This window comes from Scomber scombrus, chromosome 3 (assembly GCF_963691925.1).
Source record: "Scomber scombrus chromosome 3, fScoSco1.1, whole genome shotgun sequence".
NCBI classification, from domain to species: Eukaryota; Metazoa; Chordata; class Actinopteri; order Scombriformes; family Scombridae; genus Scomber; species Scomber scombrus.
Genome location: NC_084972.1, coordinates 11,001,379 through 11,029,025, shown reverse-complemented (window position 1 = coordinate 11,029,025; position 27,647 = coordinate 11,001,379). Strand labels below are relative to the sequence as shown.

General features: G+C 39.7%; 1 protein-coding gene across 1 annotated transcript in view; it reads left to right on the top strand.

The window, feature by feature from the left end:
* slc2a9l2 (solute carrier family 2 member 9, like 2) overlaps nt 1-26,914 on the top strand; it is a gene marked incomplete in the record, with an annotated part of 95,673 nt that extends 68,759 nt beyond the window's left edge. The window contains 2 exon segments of the mRNA XM_062415573.1: nt 11,945-12,072; nt 26,433-26,914. Of these exon segments, the coding sequence (XP_062271557.1) occupies nt 11,945-12,072; nt 26,433-26,675 (371 nt within the window).
* Between the last annotated feature and the right edge of the window lie 733 nt (nt 26,915-27,647).

The following is a 27,647-nucleotide window of genomic DNA, read 5'->3' as shown; positions in this document are numbered from 1 at the left end:
ATTAGAATTTCTCCTCCTTTGAACAAATGATTTTTGCTGGAAATGTATGAATTTTCTCATCGTGGTCGGACAGGGTATTCCCCTCAATTGTCCAGGGAAGAAAAAAAGATCATTACTGATAGAAATACAGCAAGATAGGCCATAGTGGATAAAACAGAAGACTGGTGAAGAACATGAATCAACTTGAAAGGTGGAAATAATGGCATCTGCTGCTTTTAAAGGAGCCATGAGTAAAATATACAGGGACGCAAGTGAGGAGAAGAGACTCTCTGGAGTGAACTCAAGCCATGGTGAAACTTAATGATGTGTGTCAGCCAGTATTAGAAAAAGATTTAATTAGAAGGACAGAGGACATGAAGGAAGAGGTGAAGGCTGATGGATTATGAGTTTCTGAGAGAAATAGCCTGGGTACACCTGAATTTATTTACGTGTGGGTGTATATTTGTGTTTTATCATCTTTCTGTTTGTGATAGGCAGAAGAAAGTCAGCGCACTGTAGCTCCCAATGCAGATATAGTTTTAATGGGATATCAAGAGTGATGTTTGAGCATCTTGCTCTTCTTCTTCTGAAGAGCAAGATGCTCAGTGTGCGGACTTCTTCTGCCTTTCACAGATTTAGTTCTTTGGTCCAGCACCTGGTTTTCTGTTCCAGATGTGCGCGTCTACTTTACAACTTCATCATCTTTCTGTTTACCACCTCATTTGGTTACGGTTATATTATTTATCTTTATCAAAATGCAATTGCTACTTCCTTTGTTGCCACACTGCATGAGCTCAAGCAACCATTTAATGTGCACTTTGCCACAATACCATCTGCCATAAACCGAACAATAGTGACATTGATCTTCTGCCAATGACCTGTCTTCTGCAGGGAAGGATTTATTCTCCTTGGGGTCCTTAAACATCAGCTATGGAGGAGTGTCCTCCCAATGCCCTCAAATCTGGATTCATCCCTCGCTCGACATCACTAGCTCATTAGCTGAAGCATATTTTTTCTTTTTTCTGTCCTATCACCACATCACAGTTAAGAAACCGTATCCCCTTATCTGCTCACCTACTGTATAAACATCATTATAGTGCTTTTATTTTCACCACACTGCACTTTAGGAACGGCTGCAATCTTGTGTGTGTGTGTGTGTGTGTGTGTATTTGAGGCACCAATGTATTTTTTCTAGTAAAGGTGGAGATAATTACCGCAGGTTGAGCCATGAGCAACCAAAACCATCTAAGACATGGTAACACTGGGCTTATTGTTTTCCACTGCACAGCACACCAAGTTAAAAGAAGTTGTTTACCTTGATAAAGGAGGTATGCGTGATCACACTAACGCTGTAGAGCCTGTCCTGCAGCTCTTTATCTAATGGATCTACTTGTTTATTCTTGCACTATTTCTCCATGCAATCTATAAGACCAATCCTCTGGCCAAATGGCACAGAAAAGGTGCACATATTGTTGTGTACACCATTTTTATTGATGAATAGCGCTGCTTTCGAAGGTTTGACTAACTCTTCCCGATATTTCGCTGACGCAAAGGCTGAACAGACATTTTCAAGAATTAAAGTTCAGTTTTTATCATTGCATCATTGCTGAATAACCCTGACCTTGTACAGCCATTTATTGTGGAGGACACTTCTGAGGTGGAACTTTAAATCCTTTGTGACTGCAAGCTCCACATGTGCTCAGTATAAATCCTCCCAGGATTTTAATCTGCACCTTTTTCCTGGCACAATTAGAAAGCCTTTATTGTCACCGTATAGAATACAACAAAATTAGGAGCGCTAACACCGCTATCATGGTTGTTGCTAACAGGGTCTTCAAGGCTACTTTTTCAATCTCACGACTCAAATGACTATCTGCAGGTGAAACAAACAGTGTAATTAATCTTCATGTTCTTTTGTCTCCACGGACTGTCACTTAATAAAGTTTCTAATCAGGGCCACCAGTTTATGTCATGACTCCAGTGGTCCAAGATGAGAGAGCAAACGAGGACCTAGAGTCTACGCTGCAGTATTTTTCCTCAGCCAACACTTTTTTTTAGGTGTGGAGAGAATGTGAGCTGGACTCTCTGCAGTCTTCTGTCAAAGGCTGTTTTGCCTTCTTAGTGCCAGACAGGCCTCAGAGAAGAGGGTGAGTTGAGTGTTGCAGCAGCTGAGGAGCTGGTCAAGTGCTTTTCTAGGCTTTGGAAAGGGCACTGCCAGTTTTCTCTCTGCCCGATTATATCAGGTGCATCAGGTTAATGAAGGAATAGCTATCACTGCACTGGCACTGCTGATGGAGACATTTTCCTTTCAGTATTACAGAAACTGTCTCCTCTCTGTGGAAGTAGTTTAGTTGATTGTATTTGCGATAAAAGTATATCACAACTTTGTATTTCTGAAAGCATAGTCCAAACCAATTGAGTGGTGTCTCGTGGACTAAGACTGATTAGAAATGCTGCTGAATAGTTCAAATCTGTTATAATAACATATGTAGGTTAATTAGTTTGGAGTAATAACAAGTCTGTGTTTTAGTGGTGTGTACAGAGAAAATAATTTAAAATATACTTTCAAAATGCGTTAAAAACTGACTTTTATGGGCTATTAAAGTACTTGCATTCTCCACCAAAGGAAGAAAGAATAATGAAAATGCTAATAGGTAGGTGTTTACCTGACAAGTTTCTATGTACTCAGTGTATTTTTTGTACTCTACACCTCCCCATACATACAATTGACTAAATACATACTGTAGCTTATTACTCCTGTTGTTCTTGGTTTCTTATTTGTCAGTTGTTCTGTAGATTAGTTGAAAAGCTGTATTATTTTATACCAGATGAATTGAGGAAAACATATTCACGCCACTCTTCCTCTTGGAATGAGCAGTTTCACTGTAAGTTCAAATATTGAAAATATATTTTTGTAAGTGTCACATAGTATAAGCCATAGTTTGCTCCTCAGTATTAATAACCTTGGCACATAAACTCTTGTTGTGGAAATTGTCTCGAAATACTTACCACAAATATGAACACTGCTGGGTTGAAGATTAAACATGTATTATTCTACACTATGGAGACAACATACATACAGAATGACATCAACTCATCTAAATAAGTAAAGAGTATGCCTAAACTATTATAGTTTCTAGGGTTCCCACACCCACGACTCTGGGTTTCTACCTTTATGGATATATGCCATGATAGAAGAACAACACTGGGCATCCTAAAGATAACAAAACACATTCCACAAGACACACAGTGAAGAGGCAAAATCACTGATCCTACATCCACAATCTTAGATTAAAATGATCAAACCAATCGTTGATTCTTCTTCACTTTTACACTCTGACATGTTGCTTAAGATCCATACGAAATTCTTACTTACCGCTTGTGAAAATGTTGTATGTGTTTGCCTGCATGTGTTTGTGTGGGAGGGCAGTATTCTGCTAGTGTGACATCATTATCCTATTATGTAATTAGTGTTTATTTATAGTGTGTGTGCTGTTGTTAGATAATATCACAATTATGCATCTGAGCAGTGGAGCAAACCATATGAGTCACTACAAGGGCAAAGTTAATGCTACTAGAAAATCCTCCAGATTGAGAGAAAGGGTTAGGGTTATTAGGTGCTATTCCTCCACAGAAAGATGTGCCAGTTGATTTATAAGATCATATTTTTATTATTATTGTTATTAATTTATGGCCACTGCTCACAGTATTAAGAACTTGGTTCATAATACTAACCTCTCTCAGCCATCAAGTAGGATTGCTGCTAAATGAATAAACTATACAGATGAGCTGGTTAAAACCCCTGTCAGAACCAATCACAAGTGAAAAAAAAGCTGTGGCCTCTGGTGCTGCCTTAACACTGCTGGCCTGTCATCTGTGGCTCGATGCCTGAGGCACAACAGATCAAGGCTTTGGCATTGGCAGTGTGGCCGACCCTCTGATGTCTCAGGAGGTCAAGCTGAAACAGAAGGCAGTACACTAGCTCTTGTCTCAAATCCAAACCAAAAAACAATTGCTGTTTAATTTAGTTCAGCATCACCACCGATGGACAGCAACAGGCCAGTTGCACTGGAATAACATAAACATAATATACACATAATATAGACGCAGCGGTCTGCATCACTACATTCATTAAAAATAAAAATTCAAAGTAGTTAGTCTACAACACCACAGGCAGTGACACATACAGATGCAGAGATGCGGTAAACATTTCTTCATGACCAACATTTAGGTTAGGAACATTTAGGAACGTTTTACTATTTTACTACTATCATGGCCCTTTTTTTAAACTTCATCCTTCTCTCCTTCAGAGTGGCAAACTTGCCAACCATGCAAATAGCTTTTAATGAGCCTCAGACAGCTGAAACTTCGTTCGGAACTGGCACTGTTGATGGAAATGGTTTTTGCAAATTCTATGGAGAAAAGGAGATGTGGGTATACTCAATCCATGTTGTTGGCAATGAGGAATGGTTGGAGTGCACCGGTGTTAAGATCCATGGCTAACTCGAACTAACTAGAATACAATGCACAAAGACTTCCTCCTGCTTGGAGATGTCTTCTGAGTAGAAAGGTGCAAGCTCCAGCTCCACTGTCAACAGTTTGGCCTTTTCTTTAGAGTCGGAAAATCAATTCTCAAACTGAAATAATATAACCACTTAGGTGGAGGTACTAGGCAAAAATTCAGAGATGAAACAATACCGTCTCTTACTGTTTATCCACCACCACAGCATATGAATAACTGACTAAACATCAGGAACAAACTTACTGAAGGCCAGCAGATAAATATCAGCTCAAACTTAGAAAAAATCTTGTGAGTTTCTTTCACCACAAACATAAAAGGACATGAGCATCTCATATTTTGGCCAAAGTTTTCAGTAAAGTTAGCCATACAACTTTGAATTGCTATGTCTGCGGTCTTCATTTCCCGCCGAGTCAACAAATGGAAATACAGACAGACTCTCAGCCATTGCAACCCACATTGTAATTGGAGGGGGATTACATCTGTAGTAATGGAACTATCATAGAGAATGAATTGAAAAAGTTATGAAAGTTAAGCTCTACTATTCCTGCAGAGCTGCCCAGATGGGTTGCACACTATGTCCCCAGCGGAGCAACTTACTGAGCGTGGGCTCTGGGCCAGTCGCCTCCTCTAATCCTGCAGTCACTCCGCTTATGACTGTTACAAAATCACACATTACTGCTCAACACTGCTGTTCACTGAATGAATGGATAGCTGTCTGTGTTTTCAGTTCTGGTCTTCAAACCCCAGAAGGCATGTTCTCTCATAGTTGATAGTTAAATTCAGTTGATTGAATTATTCTTGTATAGTATCACTTATTTGATTGCTGGAATAGAGCCAGAAAGGTTCCTAAACAACAGGATCAATAATTATTTGTATTGAACTGTCTTCCAATACAGACTGTATACATTTTAACTTTTGTATTTTTGTGATGTGAATGTGAGAGCTTTGTACCGGCAAAGCACTATTTCTGTGTTTGAGCTGCCATTAATTTAACGTGTGTGTCAGATTATGGGAGTTTATGTTTGCGTTGCCCATCTGCTCCGTGGGGCATACACAGTATGAACAGATTCTAATCTAAAATTTCCAGCTGTTTGAAAAGATGATGCATTAGCCAATTTGACTTTGATATATCTAAATCCCCCCAGATGTAAGACAAAAAAAACAAACATGCAACTTGGAGGAAATAAGTCTTCCATACAAACAGGCCATCATAGCAAAACTTTAATTTAAAGGTTGTAAGGATTAATGGTCACAAGTCAAGTGTTCACAAAATTAGCTAATAAAGGAGATTGCAGGTTATTGCTTTAATATGGGATTTTTGTAACAAAGCAGACTATTTGATTAATTAGTAATTTACTCTCCACTTGAATGGACACTAATGAGAGAACTGCTGTGGTGTTTGGCTTGAGGGGAAACCTTCATACTTTCATCTCACATGATTCAACACATGCTGTCTCCTCTGAGGCCCTCCACAAACATATGCCGGCCAAATAACATACATACATAATTGGATTGCAGACCTTTGGCTACAACTGTGATTGAAGGGCTACAAAGATAAATTTGGTATGCTGTGGAACAAACGGTGACAACAAGTGCACTCAATTAGTCCCCTAAACTCTCAAGCTGAAAATACCCTTACAATGTCAAAGAACATGATGTGTAAAAAAAAATATGACAAATATGAAAATACATTTTCTAGTGCTGTGTTTACGAAGAAACATATATTTCTCACCCTGCCAAACCTGTCACATAACTTACATTAATAAAGTACTTTTTCACCTCCTGCCCCCACCACACACACACACACTCACACGCACACCATGTACATACTCGCTCTTTTTCTCTTATCTTTCTTACTCTTGCACACACACATACAGGCCTCACATATTTTTAGGTGCAAAAGTCCCTGAAAACCACTATTTTGTCCTGAGCCGATTATCTTGGAACAGATCTAAACTGAACACTCACAAACCAAACACACACACACACGCACACGCACACACACACACACACACAAAATGCCCATGCTGGCTCTGCCACCCCTCCCTTCATCATGTGTGAAGCAGATTTGTCCTTCCCGGGGAGGACTGACATCAGTGTTGTTGTGGCTGCATCCAGAAAATAAAATCTCTTCCTAATGTTTCCTGTTGCTTGCTTGTCCTGCTTATGTCACTAAATTTGTATTGAATAGAGTTGCTGCAATTACAGCAGCATTTCCTTTTAAGAGGGATTTCTGAAAGTGCTACTCTGGAGACAAACCCCTTTCATATAAACAGTCTTTTCATATTTATCCACATCAGTGTGGGTGTTGCTTCAGGGGAACCAGGGTACCTGCACTTCTTGTAAGTGACAACTAATTTGATTTAAACAATTTGGCAGGTGATTGGCCTTTCATATGACATGATTGCTGTGTAAAATACTCTGTGCACATATGATCATACACACACACACACACACATGCAGTCACTTTTAATCAGCTGGTCACATTTGTTACGCAGCAAGCCATCTATATGCAAGTTATGGGATAGTTCATTCTCACAAGTAATTAAAAGAAAGAGGATGCTAAGCACTAATGTGAGCCATACTTCGCTTTATTTGGATGAAATGAAAATGCAACTGTGGTTTTTAGCTCATTAACCGTCTTCTCAAAGGCATTTACATGACAATACATAACCTGCTGTGAGGATAAAAGGCAACATCCACAGTTGTAGAAGTATACATTATGCATTCATGTAAACTCATCAGGTTTTTTGTTCAGATATTAAAACACAGCCCACAGCCACAGTTACAGTACATAATGTTACACAGCTAATGTCCTGAGTCATTTATACCAATATCAGTGAAGTTAAAGTACATGAACAACCAGGCCAATCTCTGTTTAGCGAGGGAACACCATGGGAAAAAACTAAGATAAGTTGTTATATAGCCAGCTTCCTTAAATTACTAGCATACACAATTTCACTTAGGGGAAGATTTGCCCTAATCTGAACACAATCTCTCGCTCCCTCTGCAGTATGCACCAATATTCTGTCAGACTGCTGTCTATTCAAAAAGAGCCAGATAACCCATAGTCCAGATAAGACATAATTTAAAGTATATAGGCTGTGAATAATAATGTTCACCTTTGTTTGTGTCTCTCTTCCATCACTTTTTTATGCAGAGCAATGTATCTAAAATTTCGGTGTCTGAATGCAATGTTTCATAGAACTCTATAACAACACACTCCCTTAATTATGTTTTGTTGACATGGTTGTACAATATACCACACACAGGGCCATCATAAGTCACTTGTAGCCTGAACCTAAGTGCCACCTCCATCTATCTCCTCGGTTCACCACTGAAGAAAGTGGTTGGCTCACGTTAGCAGCTTGTTCTTGCATAATCTTTGCAGCAGGGGTACCCTGTTCATTCTATGTAAGAATGCCTGAAGGGTAAGCTCTCTGATGAAATATGGTTGAAAATGTCACCGTCCATTACATTTTCAACAGTGGAATTCCTCTGGCATAATCAAGGGGGTAGAGAAAACTGAAAATCCTGTCTACTTATGTGTTTAGAAAAAGTGTAGACCTGAAGGGTATTCCATCAACACATCTAAAGAAAGCTGTATTTACTAGAAAACGCCTGTCTTGAATTAACATTTACTTTCACTAACCCAATTTAGCCGTGTCTAGTCAATGTTAACTGTAACCAGGCTTGACTAAGCTTGCATTGTGCATGTGCACAGAGTACATAAGCAGCCCAGTAGAGACGACAGACGGAAAGAAGATACTATGTTGCAAAAATGAATGGAAAACTAGAGTGAGGTTCTTCTCAACAGCAGAACAAACCCTAACCCCGTTGAAACTATTTAAAGAATATAAAGGAGCCATCACCAAAAAGGGCAATACTGTGGCAGTTAACAAGACTAGGGAGATGGCTTGGTACAACATTGCTGACAGATTAGATGCATTATTATAACAAGCCTACATATTTGGGCAATGGTGGCTTAAAGGTTTGGCAAGTGAGCTTGTGACCAGACTGGTAGGGTATGTCTGTGTGGAGAAGTGAAAAGCAGCACTAGCCCCTATTTATGTTTTATCTTCATTTGTTAATAAATTAATGTTTAATGTAACTGACTGTGGCCATATTATCAGTAGGCTAAATGTAATCAAATGTATGTTTAAAATGATGGTGTAGGCAACTCAGGAGAACCAACTTACCATTACCAACTACATCTATCATCTACTCTTACGCATTTTCTCTTTCACACGATGTCCGTTTTGTTGTGTTTATAGATTTGCAACTGAGATATAGTCTGTTACTTTGGACTGTCATAGACACTACACCACACCAGTAGGCGGCTCTATTAGACTGTGTATATGATAGAGACTGCTGTAAGAATGTTCAGAAGTAAAGAAAGATGTGGAGAGAGTGGTATGTGAAGCCATGTGTGCTACCGATGCTAGCTGTTGGTATGGTCTTAGTAAAGTTGCTTAACTTTTATTTTCATCTCCTTTGATTCACCCACCAACCAATGTTTGATTTACAAGCAAAATTGAAAGTTACAAACTGAGAAGTTGCAGTTGGAGATGAAGAAACTGGAGAATGACATAGGTATACTATAAACTGCTTACAGTAATCACTTCTATCTAGGTTTTTTGAAGCAGCAGGGGTTCTGACTTTTGCCAATGGCAAAATGGCACCATAAAAGCACCAAAGCAGAGACAGAGAAAGCATATTTAAAAAGGGAGCCGCAATATGATAGGCTGACATCGAAGGAGTGTCACCATGCTGTTGATTAGATGTGACCAGCTGATATCTTAACTGACGCCCAGGGGAATGGTAGCAAGGAAATTATGAGTGAGCATGCATGCGGGATGGAAATGACAGATGGTCTGAGAAATAATACTACAGACCTGAACATGCAAAAGATGGTCTTCCTGACTGAACCTTTGCTAAGCTTCGTAAGCCACAGTAATGGAACAGATTTCTCATATAAATTAGCGAGGCTTATCGAAATAAGCCAGGCTTTTCCTTTATCCAGCTTGATGGAATACCCTTCTGTGGTGATGTTGTTGTTGTCAGACCCAACAACACAGATCTGACTCTGCGTAATTATTCATGTTTCCCCTAACAAGAATGTTTTTATATCTCCAGAGAACAGATCAAAAATGTTCCTTTTACACCGTTTCAGGTAGATTCAGTCATTCTGGATATAGACTGATGTTATTTTAACTAAACACCTAAACAAATACACCCTTCTCTTCATGATAAATGATAGATTGAGAAGCTCCGACCACCACATTCATGGACGCACATTGCTAAGGCAACAACCAAAAGTGAAATATGGCACGATCCAGAGTGATGCATCAGCTGTGAAGTCACTTCTGTTCCTGTCAGACTTTATCACAAGTGGAAAAAAAACATTTTGTCTCATGTGAGCACAACAGTCGATCCACACTCTCCGCCTCTATGCAGTCTCGTCACTTCTCACTCTACCTGCATTCAGCGTCTCTGTCCACAGAAACAGCCGTCTGTCAGCTGCAGCTCCTGCAGAGCTGAGAGGACAGCGGCCGGACAAACTGCCTTCACCAGGCTGACTGACAGCAGAAATTTACTGAACCTAAATAGTTTGCAGATCAGCTCGATGGGAAGAAATCAACTGTGTTTGTATTTATTGATTCATTGATATGGTTGACAGGTTCAAAACACATAAACAGTAGGATATTTGTTTGATTTAAACAGCTGTCAGATCAGATTATGCTTGACTTAATGCAACAGAAACATACTTGCAGCATAAAAAATGTGAATTAGCCACAGTCTCTCTCCAGTTTGTCAGCCCTCCGCCACCATTCAACGGGTGGTGTTATGTCTCACACAGACAACTCTTGTGATGACTTCCTCCTGTCCAGTGCACAAGCACGAACACCCCTTGTTTATTGGCTGAATAGTGTTGTATGGATTGGTCCAAACCGCTTTGTTTGTTTCCCATTCTCAAAGCCAGTGCTATGTATGAACACCTTTCAACACGGACAGCTAGCAGACTGTGAGAAGATTACTTTCTTTCTTTCATTTCATCCAAGCTTAAAATTAAAAAACAACCCACTGCCTGAACTGCCTTTTCACTGGGTTGCAAAACAGCAACATTGACGTAGAGGGAAAATCTGCAATTTGCTTAGTTTAAATCTGAAATATTTTGTAAGTCTTGCACTCATGTAAATGTATAGGTTGAGCTTTATTAAACTTTTTAATAATTGGGTCCAATTCCTGGCTGTGTATTAACTCGTCCATTGCACTCTGAAGAATACTCTGTTCTTTATTACACTTGTTCAATTTGTCAGCTTGAATCAATAATTCTGAATACTTGATCTTTTTGGATTTATAACTGAGTGCAACAACAGACTGTTTTAAATTTGAAGAACTGTAAGACATTTGTCTGAAGATGACAAATGAAAAATTAGGAATAAATCCACCACAGTGTTGTGTTCATGGTTAAATTAAGCAGAATTTGCAGCAGCATTTTTTCCCCTTTAAACTAACTATTAGATTGAGACTAGTGTTTTGCACTGTTAACCAGTGCTCTGTATTGAGTTAAGAATAATCTGTCAGGATGAATTACTACCTTTTAGATTTGAACACAGTGGGCCAAGTGTTTCAATATCTGCTGTCTGGCTTGACGTCAAAGCATCCAAATGTCAACATCTGCTCCTGGAGGTTTAGAAATACTGGTTGCACATTGTACTCGGGGATAGACCAGAGGATCTCCATTTTTTCATCATTTGAAAAGGATTAAACTGTGCCTGTTCCACCATTATTGAAAAAGACACATCATTTATGGCTTTATTCACAAACCGAAGTATTACACGTTTTTTTCACACACAGAAATTATCATCAGAACTTTTAAACTAAAGCTTGTGACAAATTCACATGAATCTCTACATGTAATTTCTGTGGATAAATGTGTACGTCTATGTTTGTTTTGTTCTGTAGTGAAGAACATATTTCACACATTATTAGTGTTAACAAGATAAGAAAGTTTGAAAAGTCAAACTCTTAGTTGGACAATCCCAAGATTTCAGTTTTGTCAAATTAATTGCTGATCGTATCTTCAAAGTGGCCACGAAACAGTAATATGAGCAAGAATTTTTCTGATTAATATGAGATTATGTTTTTGAAACTGAGTACAAGGATAGTATTTGGCACAATAGTGTCAGACATGCACTAATTCACAACAGAGCCACACTATCTGGTAAGAAAAGAGGCGAACAGACACTGATTCAAACTGATGATTTCACTGTGATTATTTTACTTTTGCGCATTAATTGTGTCTTTTCTGATCGAGAGAGCAAGCAATGAAAAAGTATTTTTTTCCTTTGTATGTGGTCTCCAAGCACCTATTGCTGCTCAAAGCAAAACTGTTTGGTTTGTTATAACTGATCTAGGTCTGTCTCCCCTCTTTGTCAGGTGGCATCCCCTTTGTACTGACAGGGGAACTGTTTGAACAGTCCTACAGACCTGCCGCCTTCATGATCGCTGGCATCGTAAACTGGCTGTCCAACTTTGCTGTTGGCCTTCTGTTCCCATTCCTTCAAGTAAGTTACCCCATCTATATGTTTACATGTGTAGGTGTGTACGCCAGTGAAAACTGTATATATAGGCTATGTATTGGATAAAATATAATAGATTTTACACAGTCAACTGCTAATGCTGGACCTATTATCAAACAATTGTTATACAGTATATCTCTCAAATGTATTCCAGTTTGAAATTGTGGTCAGCATGTAGGTTGATGTTGGGAGTTTGGGTCAGGTTTTGGAGCTCAGTCAGCTCAAGGTTACGTTATCAATAGAAATGCTTCAAATAATCAAGCCACAGTTTTCTAAACTAAAGAAACAAATGCTCTCTAAGTCTAAGACCTAACCAACAGCAGCTACGTTTGCTAATTCAACCTTCGCAGTTCATTTCCTATATCAAGTCTTCAGCTCCTCATTAATCATTGCAGAGGCTGTCTGCTACACAATATTACTGAATGGTTGACCTGCCTCTTCATTAACACCTCCACTTCCTTTCTAGAACCTCATTAGTCAACACACTTGTTCTTTGATGTCTCTGTAGTTCTTTCACTTAGTATTATGGATTCCATACCATAATAACATACTGGTCTCTAATGGTCGCCCTTGGAAGGGTCGATGATCCATGCAAATATATAAACCTTTTTATTTCAATAATGGCTGAAGGGAGTGATTTGGACATATCATATACAGCACTTTTTTGTCGCTTGTAGTAATTTGAGTTAGTGTTACATTGTAAGCATGCCCGAATCAGACCTTTTTTACCTAACTGTACCAGAAATAGGGTGGATGATGGTGTAGAGTCTAAGGGTAGATTCATAGTCGACGCAAGCGACGCAAGCAAGCCACGTGAGCAACGCACTTCCTTTCATAGTTTACACAGTGGACGCAAGCCGCACGGGCCATACCTGAAATGCAATACACCACTCACACAACAGGGGGTAGCAAAGTCACCGGTGACATCGCATCAATGGCTACTGAGGAGGAGTGCATTATTTTGTTCTTGCGCCGGCAAAAAAACAAACATGCGAGACGCAATAATAGACGGTGGTATGTCCGCCCGCTTAATTGCAGTAGGGACCAGGATGGTGAGTTTGTGTCTCTGGTTCAACCCATGCACAAGTTCCTATAATTTCTCCGCTTCACCCGCCATGTTTCAAACAGTCTTCTTCTGTTGTATTACTAAGTGGTTAATATTAAGTATTACATGCATTACCACCTCCCACAGCGACGGGTGGTATTACATGCGTTGCTGCACCACGGATCAAAAAATCTGACTACACATTTTGAGACGCAGGCATGCATCATGGCGGCCAGTGCGTCGCGATGCATCACAATGCGTTTGCGTGCCTTTGCGTCGACTATGAATCGGCCCTAAAGAAACTTTTTGTAACAAGTGGCACACCAATAAACACCACTTTACTGATTTTAACAAGGCTGCTTTCTTCACGTTGCTCTCGCGCTCTCGGCATTGGTGCAGAATGCTTTTAAGTTCGGCGACACAACTAACATAACAATAATGGACTGGAAAATGGAAACTGATTCCACTTCCTTTACTGCTGGCCAGTGTGATGACCACCTCGGCAGCCATAGCACAGCAGCTCTGCAACTAAGCTACAAAAGCTGCTTCATGCATCTTTTTATCACTGCAAGTGATATAGATTTATTGTCCAAGCATTTTATGCCCCTTTTCTTGTATCAAATTGCTGGGGAAAAAAGTTCAGAACAATCACTTGATCCTTGTTGGTTATGAATAATGAACATATTTGAGGTGCTTCATATGGGAACGGAGACCTCCAGTTTAAAGAGGATACATTTGTTATTTCAAGAGCGGAGTAATGAGCAAATGCTAATGTGTCAGATAGAATATCCCATTAGCGTCTGAAATATGAATGTTTTTCCAGGAAATTGCAGGGTCCTCTTTCAACTTCTAAAACCTGACTGTTGCCACAGGCGATTCCACATCACTGCCTCCTCTCATTTTACCTCCCCTATTTCTTTCTCTCTCTTTCTTAGGCCTCACAGCCAGGGTTTTCTTTCTCTCACTCTTACCTTCACTCTTCAATTCTTAACTTTGGCATTTCTGCAGTCTCTTCCTTACATAGTCTCCACTGCAGCACCCTACTAGGAGTACATTGTGTTTGTACACTTAAGAATGGGTTTGGTGGTGTTAGAGGATATTGCTTTGTAACTGTTTGGCCTTTTGATGGATTTGCTGTGTTTAAGTTGAGTTTGGTATACTGATTCATGTTGCACTGACTTAATCTCATGGGTTGGCACTATTGAAGCAGCCACAAGTGCCTGTGTTTTAAGTGTGTTTCCCAAATGTATGTCACTTAGACAGTTCAGTCATGCATTGTGTCTAAGATCTCTATTTATTTATTTGTCATCCACTATTTTATATGTGTCTGAATCCCGAGTGTAAGTTTGTGCTGTCAAATATTCCTACAGCACAACGACAAAAGCACTGATCTTGTCAAGTACACAGCTTTATGCTGACAACCCCACAATGCATTGTGTCACATGTAATAAATAATAACCATGTGAGCATTTATGTTAGTCACAATGATTTACAAGTGTTCCTAATTTGTATTTACTGCTCATTATGGAGTAAACAGTTAAGTGTCTGTTACTGTATGTAGTGAATGAATCCATATTCAGCTCTTTAGGTTATGGGGAACAATTTATTTATGTATTTATCTATCCTATAGGAGGGCACACATAAGTCTCACAGCAACAGTTGCTGGTGTAAATATTCTAATAAATTGTTATATGACATATAAGTGTAGCTGTGTGGTCCTATATGCCACAGTGGTTGTGTCAGAGTGACAGATGTATGATCTAGTCTACAGTGTTCCCACTTGCTCTACAGGACTCAAACTCACCTCCAGGTAAATGTACACTGCCCTTGGTGCTGTCTTCTTATCCCATTAACGCTTCAAAGGCCTCTGCTGCTTGTCTGCATTTCACTGATGTGACAACACATCAGCAAAAACACTGATGCACACAGAGAAGAAGACAAGGCTGACTGCTTTATCCTTTTTAGCATTTATATCTCACAGCATGTACAGTATAACAACTCAAAAACTACTTTTTAAAACTCTTGAAAAAGTATTCTAAATAGTAAATACATGCATGTGATGCTGCCTTGTTGAAAGCACTATGACTATATCCAAGTTATTTAATTTCTGTATTGCTGGACTCTGAGGCCAACCTGACCATCTAGACAGAGAACCCCAGATAATTTAAGTACTCCAAGTAACTGCTTTGAGTCTGAGGAGGCTAATGTCCTGAAGTGACACCCCCTTACTAGGCCTGTAATTAAGTAATGCCCTGAGTAGAATAGAATAGGATCTGTGGCCAATAAGGACAATCACCATTTAACACCTACTGTATAAGCCAACCCAAATATCTCCACAAGCCAGTGGGAGAGGCACTGACAAGAAGTGAGCTTAGCCTTACCATGAGCGAACCATGATCAGTGAGATTAAAACAAACACGCTGGACAGACAGAAAATAATTGACATTCCTCTTAAGAAGAGAATGGAACATAATGGAGCACCACCAGCTCTGTTGACATGCAGAGATGGGGTGAATTTATAACCTTGGCCATTAAAGCAGGCTTTGCTTTCACAAACATCTCGGACAGCTCTGGGATAAAGTGCTGGTGATTTATTCTAATATGGTCTGCACTTTGTGGCCAAGGCCAATGCCAGGGGCAGAGCTGTCTTTAACAAAGACTCTTTCTTATGCACTTTCTCTAAAGGGAGTTGAGTGAGGGTGACACCAAGGTCAAATAGATCAGTCTCAGGGGGTTAGACAATATGAGTCTGTAATATGCCCCCTACACAAAACAGCACAGCAGAGTATGCAGACCCCTATGTGGACCAGTGTGTGTACAAATGAAACCCATCTGGTTGCCAGATAGCCCTCAACAGTGGAGGTTGGTTTTCCTTCATGTGTCATGTCCTGCAGGAGGAACAATACATCAGAAACAGAACACTGATATAGGATCATTTGCTCGTTATTACATACATTTTCATGTACCACTTAGCGGACCAAGTGTGAATACATTGAGTGGCTTCAATCATGCTTGGTGGCAAACTGGCACTATCCAGACAGCTTCTCATGGGCCAGGCCTAGAGGAGCAACGATTCTGACTGAGAATTTTAAATTCCTCTTTGTGCCTGTAATACAAAGCTTGTATGCAACAGGAGCGTCAGTGGTTCTCCAAACAGGAGCTGGACTGGCACCAACACAATTATAGACAGGCTGTGACTCCAGGTATGGTAGAGTGGATCAGGCTTCTGCCAGACAGAAGGGCATGAACGTTCGTTTGTGAGGAAGAGATCTACTGTTGCCTGTACATACTGTGACTCTGCCAAGTCTGGCTGACAGCCTGTGGGTTCAGAGCTGTTTCCCTGTACAGGAGGTCTGCATTTGTCCGTAGCTCCTGGGACTCAAGTTGTGTGCAGTGACATGCGATCTGTGCTGCTCCAAACTGTTAACCTGTGTGCCAGCTATAGTTAGCTTTGGTGAACCTGTTGTAAGGACATTCTTTTGGATAGGTCTAGAAATCAAAATGTAATACATTTGAATTAAAACATGTAACAATCAAGTCAAAATGAAAATCTGATTACAAAAATGTAATTTACAGAACAAAAATTACAAGTACAATTGTTTGTTTTTTAAATTACTTAGAGTGATCTAGCGCATTATAAGTAGCTCATTTGTATTTTCTGCTCTGTCTCTGCTCTGAGCTGTCCTGTCACATAGAGATCATGTTTACTCTCAACTTCAGTGAGCATTGTCCTATGGCAAGAAACAACTCTCTGAAGTGGACAGCCATTAAAAACGGTTTAATACCGCTTCATATTTTTCTGTGTAAATCTGTAAAACAACAGAAGCGAGGGCTCTAGTGCGACATAACATACTTTTTGTGATTTTCTGTCATTTTCATACTTGACAGAGGTTTATGTTAACCATGGTCAAAGTTACAAAACTTGAGGTAGATGTATACAAATCAGCTTCTTGAAGCTGACAAATCAGAACACGTCAGGTTCATCAGTAAGATGACCTGTTTCAGACAGAGGCTGCATAAAGGACCAGTATAAAGATAAACAAGGATTTTTTTTTGAATAGTAAATCATTCAAAGATATTTCAGTAGAGCCCCAGAGTATAACTATAGTATAAATATGCTCTTTTTTAGCAAGCTACTGTAAACGAATTGCATGAGCTGTTGGGGGAGATAGACGATTTGAGCAGATGCAAAGTAAGAACATTATTACCAACAACTCCAACTGCCTGGAGGATTCATCTGATCTGCAGTGAGTGCTCAGTTGAGTGCACTGAGACTCAGTTGAGCTAAATGAGTTTTGTTGGGGAAACAAAGTGCAATGTAGCCTCTCTCTTTCTCTCTCTCTCTCTCTTTCTCTCTCTCTCTCTCTCTCTCTCTCTCTCTCTCTCTCTCTCTCTCTCTCTCTCTCTCTCTCCCTCTCTCTCTCCCTCTCTCTCTCTCTCTCTCTCTCTCTCTCTCTCTCTCTCTCTCTCTCTCTCTCTCTCTCTCTCTCTCTCCATCTTCCTCTCCCTCTCTCTTTGATGTTTTGTAGTCGTCTTTAACGTCTCTGCAGATGTCCTAAATGAGTGCATACTTCATCCTAACTGCACCAAGTTGGATCCAACCGGCAGCGGTGTACTTTGAAGCTCCATTAATCATCTTTCACAGATCTTTTTCATCTCTGCACATCTGATGAAAAATAAAGGTCATATACCTGTAAAGATGATTGACAACAGCATTAATAAAGATAAATGATCAGACTATGCACTAAATGTGGCATTTCTATGCACACCTTGACCTGTAGTGTACATCAGCTCTATCTGTTTATTAAGTGAATACTACACCATAGACAGACATGTAGGTTGTCAGGTTGGATAACACATTTCAATCTGAAATGGTCACATATAAGGTGTTTTACTGGCTCCTTATTTTACTGCCCATGTGATTGCGCCCTACTCTCTTTACGCTCAAAATGTCACATCCTCCTCTTTTCTTTTCTTTTCATTTCTTTTGCAGTGCACTCACATCTCTCTTTGCCAAGGACTTTAGCTTAGGGGACTCACAGATGTACATTACTTAACCTGCTCTGACCTCTTTCACATATTCAAGCAAACATAGACGTTGTGCCTTTCTGTGTCTTATCTGTCTCTTTTCCCTTTTCTCTCTCTTTCTAACACACCAATCTCCCAAGGTCACAAATTAAGTAATGTATTTGTGTGTATAAGTGTGAGGGGTGTGTGTTGTAAATCAAATGTTAATGAGAGATGAGTCGTCTCTCTGCCAGTTAACAAATGTATGTTGAAGCTCTTACCTCTACTCTAGACCTTGTGCATGCATTGATTTCAAATGGATGCATGGTGTTGCTTAATTCGTTGCTAGCTTCTGTTTTGACAGTGTATGTTCTAAAGGAACAGTTCTGCATTTTGGGAAATAAACTAACACATCTGTATGTTAAGTAGGTAACTAGAGCCAGGAGACTATTGTGTGGCTTAGCAGAAGTAATGGAAGCAAGGGGGAGAGTTATACTTATATGAAGATGCTGGGAAACGTCTCTACCAATCTATACAGGGAAAGGTATTACGGGTAACAGTAGGTTGCAGAGGCTTCCAGAGAAGCTGGTGTGCACACAAAAAACTCAACAATGCATGATGGAGACATGCACATCAAGCAAGCTCATTGGTTGACTGCACTCCTGTCAGTAGGTGAGTTTGAAAAGGAGAAAAATGTGAAATGTGATACAAAATTCACATACATGTAGGAAAAGAACAAACAGCCATGGGCACATACAGCTCAGAGAAGCTTGCTTCTGCTTTAAAGCTAACAAATGAACACATATTTTGTTTGTTTAATTCGTTCTCAAAAAGAGATGTCACAATGACAATTTATACTGTCACCATTTCAGCACCTCAAAAGATCACTAATTATCACATCTTATCTTATCTTGAAATTGTTTAAGAGCAAGTGAGGGACTTGGAGAAATGGCTTTTAGATGATGGTTTGAGTTTTACATGTTCAATGTTATGTTTCATAGAAAAGGCCTATGATTGCCCTCTGTGTCGAGGACGTAGTTCAGCTCTGCTTTTTATAGCAGCAAAACTTTGCCCTTGGTCATAATGTCCCACTTGTCCCTCATTAGATCCTAATGACATTAGACATTTCAATCTGCAAGTGTTGAAAAACATCAATATTAGCTGAAGTTCATGCCCTCTGAAACCAATCACCAACTTCTTCAAGCTGTTTTTTTTTTCATTTTTCCATTCTGGCCTTCATTTGCATAAAAGCCAGGGGCTTGTCTTTTAGTTGTTTACAACTTAACTAAACAATGATAATTAACTGAAATACTTGGTGTAGGTTGAGAAGTTTTGCTTAAGGCTTTCAATTTCCATAGAGAGATTTTGGTAAAGAAAGATTTTGTTCTACCTAGTCTGTGAAATTATTGTATTGCGTGCCACAACAAATGACACTACAGGAAACATGAAAAATCTTCATATTATTAAATGAATTAAAACATTAGCTACACAAATTACTTGCTATGTATGGATGCATAGCTTTTTACATACCTTAATATGATTACAGTCTTAGGAACATATGGAGTGGAGTGCTTTGTTCAAAAGCTTTTCTCCAGGAATACACCTCCAAAAACATTGGCTGGTCTAAATTGAATGCAGGAAAACATTTAAGTTAATGCGTCAAAGCTCTGAGAGGCAGTTAATTCTAGTGAAAGAACACATTTATGTATTCGCTAAATAAATACGCTTAGAGTAATTGTGTTTAATTAGCAGCATATTCTCGATTAGGAAACCAGACAACATTATAGAATCGGTAATACATGAGGATTTATGTTTGCTCACCTGCTCAATCACATGTTAATCATACATAATATGATTGACATGTGCTAATAGACATGTCACATAAAGCCTAACATGTATTATGTCATACATCTTGTACCCATATCTTAAATTGTTCTTACTGGTGGGAATTTGTTTAATCCTGAGTCCGTATCACCATTTTGTTTTCCTTTAGTCTGGCATTGAATTTTACACACACTCCTTTGTGCCTCGAAGCACTGCAGTGTGCATGCATAAGTATCAAAGCCATGTAATTCAGGAATGACTCTGACCTCTAGTCGATGCAGTTGGATGCAGGCATTTAGCCCCAGGCATTCATCAGGACTTTTGCAAGCAGGATTCATTTATAATCGCTCTGCTGAGGATAAGCACGGACGACATGAGCACAGGATGTTTCAGGCATAACCTTGTTAGGTTCTGAAAAGAGGAGCAGGGACTCCAAAATTCATTAACATACAACTACACTGTATCCAACAATAAACCTAATGTGACAGAACTACATGGGAGACACTAATGTACACCTATCTCCATTACAGCAAGACTTTATGGGGCGAACAATATTTCTCATTTCTGTTCATGCACAAGTGCACATGTACAACTTCCACATTACAGCTCATGGTATTCAATGTCATACTCTACTGCTGAATTATAATATAATTATATATTATTATATGCATATAAATTATATAACTATAATTATAATTCCAGGAAGTTATACCACAATTACACTTAATCCTGGAAATACACATGTAGTTAAACAAAAAAAGAATGTCAGAGAAAAAGTAGTTTAAGGAGGTTAGGGTAAGGGACTATAAATTAGCTAAATTAAATCTGTGCTGTCACTGTAGATTTACACCTCTTGCAGTACAAACATATCTTGCCCACTGCTGCTACAGCCTTCACCTTTTTTGGTACACTATTAAAAAATGCATAATTGCAGCAAAATACACACATAGGAGTACTCACATACACACACACCCAGGCAAGCTGGTTTCTCATACTGGAACTTGAAGGACATATTAATAGACAGAAACAAAAGTCAGCTCCAAAGTTTCAGATCAGAGTGAAACTTTGCTTGCGGCACGCTGGACATTGTGGTGACGTCAGGTTGACCTTCTGTCAAATGTTTTCTGCCTGTGTTCTCTGCAGCCCCTGCAGATAAACCTAATTTTGTCCTTTCAGTCAGCTGCACCAGTGTGTCATGAGTTGGAGGCAAGGAGTGAAGTGGGAACTATGATAGCTATAAAAGGCATATCAGACACTCGGAGAGTGGTTTCTTAGAAGGGGGAGTTATTATTCCTGCAGAAGTCTTTTTTCATTTAAATTTCAGTCATATTGATTTTAAGATGAAAAACAAAGAGTGCACAAAGATAATAGATGAATAAAACAATGTAACATATCAGATCACTGGGGGCTACACATCCTCTTACTTTCATTCACACTGATCACAGTTTCCCTGTATTTGAAAGGTTATCCACCCCAATTTTCACAGGAGCAACAGATCAGTGCTGTCAATACTAAACTACACACATATATTTCTTGACTTTTCCCCTGTTAACTTCTAGATGCAGCACATATTAAAGGCTTCATGCAGCATCAAAAACAGTAATTTGACAAGCGTGGCCGTGTAGTGTTTGTATCTAATGTTTTACCAGCACGCACACAAAGACACACATGCATGCCACAAGCACAGGTGTGATGTGATACACATGTCTGCACTAACAGTAGCAGTATGCAAAGTTCAATGTATCCAGTGGAATTTTTGAAGTAGCACTATGGAGCAATATTTCATTTGAGTTTCGTTTGTTCTCATGCCAAGTTGTTTTTAATCAAAAGACTTGGAGAATATTTTATTAGGATGGAAATGGGGAGTTTGTTAGACCTCAAACAGACGCACAGTGCATTTTGGTGAGCAACACTGACTGTAAACTTCTGTTTGTTTAAAAGAAAGCTCCACAGGGTACTTACTTTATGTGCCTGTACCCATCGCTCTATATCCATGCAGGATTGTGGAACTCGTTTTGAAATATGTTGTCTACCAGGCTTTCAGTTTTAACATGTCAGAAATGTTTGGTATGTGTAATCCTATAAGAGATATTTTCCTTTTTTTCAAATATGTTTATTGGGAAACCAATCAGTTAACAGTGAAATTGACAATGAACAGTGATGTTTCCTTTTTTTTACAGAAAGTAAGACAAATAACAAATAATAAGCAAACAAAACCAAAATCAAACAGAAAACCAACAAAAACAAAACAAAACAGCAACAGTGCATACCCCCCCCCCCCCCCTTCCTATAAGAGATCTTATTAGTGTTCATTAGTTTTAATGATCCAGTGGGGCTCAGTGTGTTGTCTAGAAAGTGCCAGATCTACATTGGTATGTGGAACCTCATCTGAATATCAGCAGATCTCACACATCTATCTATCTATCTATCTATCTATCTATCTATCTATCTATCTATCTATCTATCTATCTATCTATCTATCTATCTATCTATCTATCTATCTATCTATCTATCTATCTATCTATCTATCTATCTATCTATCTATCTATCTATCTATCTATCTATCTATCTATCTATCTATCTATCTATCTATCTATCTATCTATCTATCTATCTATCTGTCTATCTGTCTGTCTGTCTGTCTGTCTGTCTGTCTGTCTGTCTGTCTGTCTGTCTGTCTGTCTGTCTATCTATCTGTCTCTCTGTCTCTCTGTCTATCCATCCATCCATCCATCCACCCACCCATCCATCCATCCATCTGTATCTGACTGGTTGTGTCATTGACAGATAAGAAGAAAAAGAGGAAAGATGTAATGTGATGATACAATTGATGGCTCCTTTATTTTGATGGATGGAGCTGAATATGTAATTAGACAGATAATCAAGGTTTTCAGCAAAGAGGTAGCGATGCCACAGGAGACCTGTAGAAATGGATTTGGAAAGGCAAAAGAGAGGGGCATGGGTAAATAAGGCTGAGCAAGGTGAGGAAGAGGAGCGGACTTGTGAGAGACAGAAAGTGACAGAGGGTTATTTTTAGTCAGCCAGTGCCACAAATATTTCAGTGTTGGTTTTGTTGGCCAGGACTGCGTTGGGTACACTTAGTCCCAGGCACACACCAGGCATCCAAATCACAGCAGTTACTCACTGGTGGCTGACTGGCACTGGGTACTCTGACTGCTGTTAAAACTACACCCCACTGAAACAGCACATTCCTTTACCTCCATGACAGCCTGAGGTGTCAGCCTGAGGTGTCACTTAGGCCTGTGGCATCAATAATATGAGTTGAACTCAAACGTGTTAAGTGATATCTTGTCTTGCATTTTGGAGCTTTCAATGACGTCTTTAACTTTGAATTCTACCCAGACAGTGCTGGGCATTGTTAAGCTTTCTGGTTGCATAGGGTCTGATGTCTCCATTTAAAAAGATTGGTTTGCTCTGCCTAATATTAAACACTTTGTCACACTTTTGAAAAAACAAAACACTCAACCATTCAGATAACCAAATTAATACAAATCAAAGGTGAAGCAAACCCATAATTATCCCTGTAAGATTATTTAAATGGTAAATGTATACTCTCAATAAAGTTTAAGTGGATAATTGGTGCAGTAGTCGTTATGGTTTCTTAGCACTGCGCAGAATATCAAGCACCTTCAGTTCATTTTCAGTTGACAAACTGTCTGCAGCATGTTGCCGTTTGCTTCATTGATAGCATTGTTCAAAAATTCCTGAGCTCTTTCTTTTAGTGTACCCTTTTGTCCCTTCCTTGCTTTTATCTAACCCATTTGTTTCCTTCTCGGGGCACAAATCCACATTAAGAAGAAATAGGCTGGAAATAATGGAGGCGGAGGATTACTGCGCAGTCTATGAATTACAATAAGAAAACTATGAGGGCAAATTTGCGACAATTCTTCTTTAAGACAGAGCTGATATCTGCTGGCAGATTCACATATCAGGACAAATTCTTAATAGTTAATAGAATCCCTCCAAAATATTTAATTTATGTCAGCGTGATGCATATTCTGAAATGTATAAACCCACTTTAAACAGCACAGGTATCCAATGAAAATAGTACACAGTAAAATGTGTCTGGGGATTGTGAGTGTTGATGCTCATCATTAGTGATATAATGAAATGTTATTGTTTAATGGGCTATTACAGTTGGTTCCAAACATTGAACTAAATTGTTGATTTATTGACATGATGAACTCTAACAACGAGCTCAATTAATTTATGACATCTGAAGACTAATAAGCCACCACACTCAGTCACATTGATCAATAAATTGTGGGTTTGTTTATGTGTTTGATTATCATAGCTGTGATGCTAAATGATTGTTTCTATTGTTAGGCTGTGACAGTGCTGACATACAGTAATCCATAAAATCTGTAAACAGACCAATGTGGACATTTTTGCAGTGAGACTCCTGCACAACTCAGTCTTCCGTTCATCACAGACACTGTATTTGACTGCGCCTCCCATTGGGAAGCTGCAGCATAATCTATAAACCCCCCACCACACACACACATGCAAATAAATTCCCTGCCACCGCAGCACACAGCTCACACCCCTTCCACCAATGATGACTTAAGTGTTGCAACAGAGACCAGTGACCGACTTCACAGATTCACGTCAGTGTAGGGTGTTTAAACATTCTCTTCTGCCTTACCGCTACTCTGTCCTATCCAGACCCATCCTGTTCAATACTAGACTGCACCGTTCTGCGCTGCTCATTCCTATCCTGTTTCATCCTGTCCTTTTGTCCATAGACAGAGTTCCCCATTACCGCTAAAGCCAACCTCCTCCTTCTATGTTACTCTGCAACATGTGTTTGAACATGAAACATGAGTATATGATTAATGCATCTGTCTGGATTTGTGTGTGTGTCCGCAACCACTGCAGGGTGTGTGTATGTGTGTGTGTTTGTGTGCGCATCAAACTGAACCCAGCTGAGCCAGCGCAGCAGATCAAAGGCTTATCCCTGTGTCAAAGATGGGACTCTCATTCCCCTCAATCCACGGGGCTTGCGAAAATTCAATTAATGACAGACGGAGTGGACGCAGAAATGTCCCGTTTGTACCGTGAGTCATCTTCTATGACAACTGGGAGAGCAATGCAGTGTATTCAGAGGAACTTGCTAACTTTGCAGATGAGCGTTACGTCACAGAGGCGGCATGGAAACTGGGTCAAGCCCTTTGCACGATGCTCTGTTTTTTTAGTGCTATTATGAAATACACTCAAAAGAGGAAACTAACAGCAGTGGTGATATAACTGCTGAAATCAAAACAGTAAGTAGTTCTTCATTGAGGTCGTGGTTGTCTGGACACTATTTCTAAGTTACATAGCTAAGGTACATAACACTTCATTTGAGTTCTGTCCCCTCATGAGTAAGAGATTATAGCTCAGTGAAACACTGCTGAGGGTCAGTCAAGTTTCTCTGCCCCACGCAAAATCTCTCTCTCTCTCTATCTGTCTCACTCACACACACACACACACACACACACACACACACACACACACACACACACACACACACACACACACACACACACACACACACACACACACACACACTGTTTACTTAAGTCACTTTTGGGTATTTACATAGACTTACATTTATTTAATGGATATGTACCCTCACCCTAATGATAACACACTTCTTGCCTAAATGTAACCCTTACCCTAACCTTAACCACTGACCCAAAAATCATTTTACCGAATGGGGACATGGAAGTACACGATCCGTCCCCATTCAACTAGTCTTAAGTTTGGTTTGTGTCCCTGAAAATAACTTAAGTCCCCCCACCCCACCCACCCACACCATCTCTAAATCTCCCTCTGGGTAATCAGTCAGTGTGTATTTTTAAATCTGTCACTAATCTCTATTATTGGCGTAACTCACTGGACAAGGTTAGCCTTCATACTTTTATAACATATTTCAACACACAGCACACATACATATTGTCTCAAAAAGTATGCAGTGTTGACTTGCACATACTCAAATATTCACAAGCCTGTGGGACCTTTTGAGTGTAAAATTGTGGGGATGTTACGGTGTCCTCCGCATGACACACACACATGCACACACACACGTACACACACACACACACACACACACACACACACACACACACACACACACACAAACACACACAAACACACACAAACATGCACACACACACAGATGATAAAGCAGATGCCACTGATGACGTCTCTCTGGAGTTGGCAAGAGTTTAGCGTGGCTGAAAAATGTCAGAATCTCTGTGAAAAGGGGAGAGAAGTAATTATGAAATAGTTGGAGTCCTGAAATAGAAGAATAAAAAGATAAAAATGAACAGGAACAATTAATTGTGTTTTCTAGTAATCCTTAAAATGAAACTTTGTCTTTTTCAAAGTTCTTTCTGAAAATATATGTTGAATAAAAATGAATTTCATCTGTCTAACTCCTGGCTGTGTGTTTTCTGTTTGTGAAGGAGGCTCTGCAGTCATATACCTTTCTGGTGTTTGTTGCCGTATGCATCGTGGGATCAATCTATCTCCATATCGTCCTCCCTGAAACCAAAAATAAAACATTCATGGACATCAGCCAGAGTTTTGCCAAGATCAACAAAATCCCTGCTCCCTCCCCCAGCCAAGAAATGGAGCTGGTTCTTTCCTTTAAGCCTGACGTGAACGATAAAGTACGAGATATGTCAAAGATGGAGAGTTCTATCTAAGTGAAGAAACTGCATTAATTATGGAGAAGCAGGGTTGAAAAATAAACTGGAAGTTGTTGTTTGTAAATATTTATTTAATGACTGTGATCGGTGAAAAGAAAATCCATGCTTTTGGGCAGTTTTAATGTGCTTTGTGTCGGTTTTGTATGCTTGGATTGTTTTAGGAATGTTGTATTTCAGTTGACAATAATGTTTTGTTTATGTCTCTCATCAAAATAAAAATAAATCCTGTTCTGTTTATTTAATATACTGATTTTTTGTGACACTATTTGGCAGCAAAAACACAACACCTTATACAACAGCTACAGAGCAACATCAGTTTTTATATAGCGTCATCAGCTCCAGCTAAAGGGTGGTTTGAGCATCAGATTGGGATTCCTCCTGGATGCCTCCCTCTGGAGATGTTCCAGGCATGTCCAACTGGTAGGTCACCCCTTGGCAGACCAAGAACACGCTGGAGGGACTACATATGTTTTCTTGCCTGGGACCACCTTGGAGATCCCCCAGGAGGAGCTGCAGGGCATTGCCTGGGTGAAGGATGTAAGTGGTGCCCTCATACAGTGCCTCTCTAGTATTCCAAGCTTTCACACTACAGGCTGCATTCAACCATTCACACACATATACTCACACACCAATGTATCACCACACTGGGCATACAGTATCTTGCCCAGTGTTTTGCCCATACCTCTTTGACATGTGGACTGGAGAAGCCGTGAATTAAACTGCTGATCTTCCGATCCACTCTACCTCCTGAGCCACAGCTGCCCATGCTACCTGTCTGGGTTTCCTTATTCAGTCTGATGCCACCATGGTCAGGTCCCAGAGAAGCGGTGGCTAGATGAATGGATAGATGGATGGAATCATGTTTCTGGCCATCTGATTGGAGTAAATCAGATATATACTATGTTTTATCTCTGTTTTTTCCACCACCAATTCCCAAGTAAATATCTATGGCTAACTTTGTCCATTAGG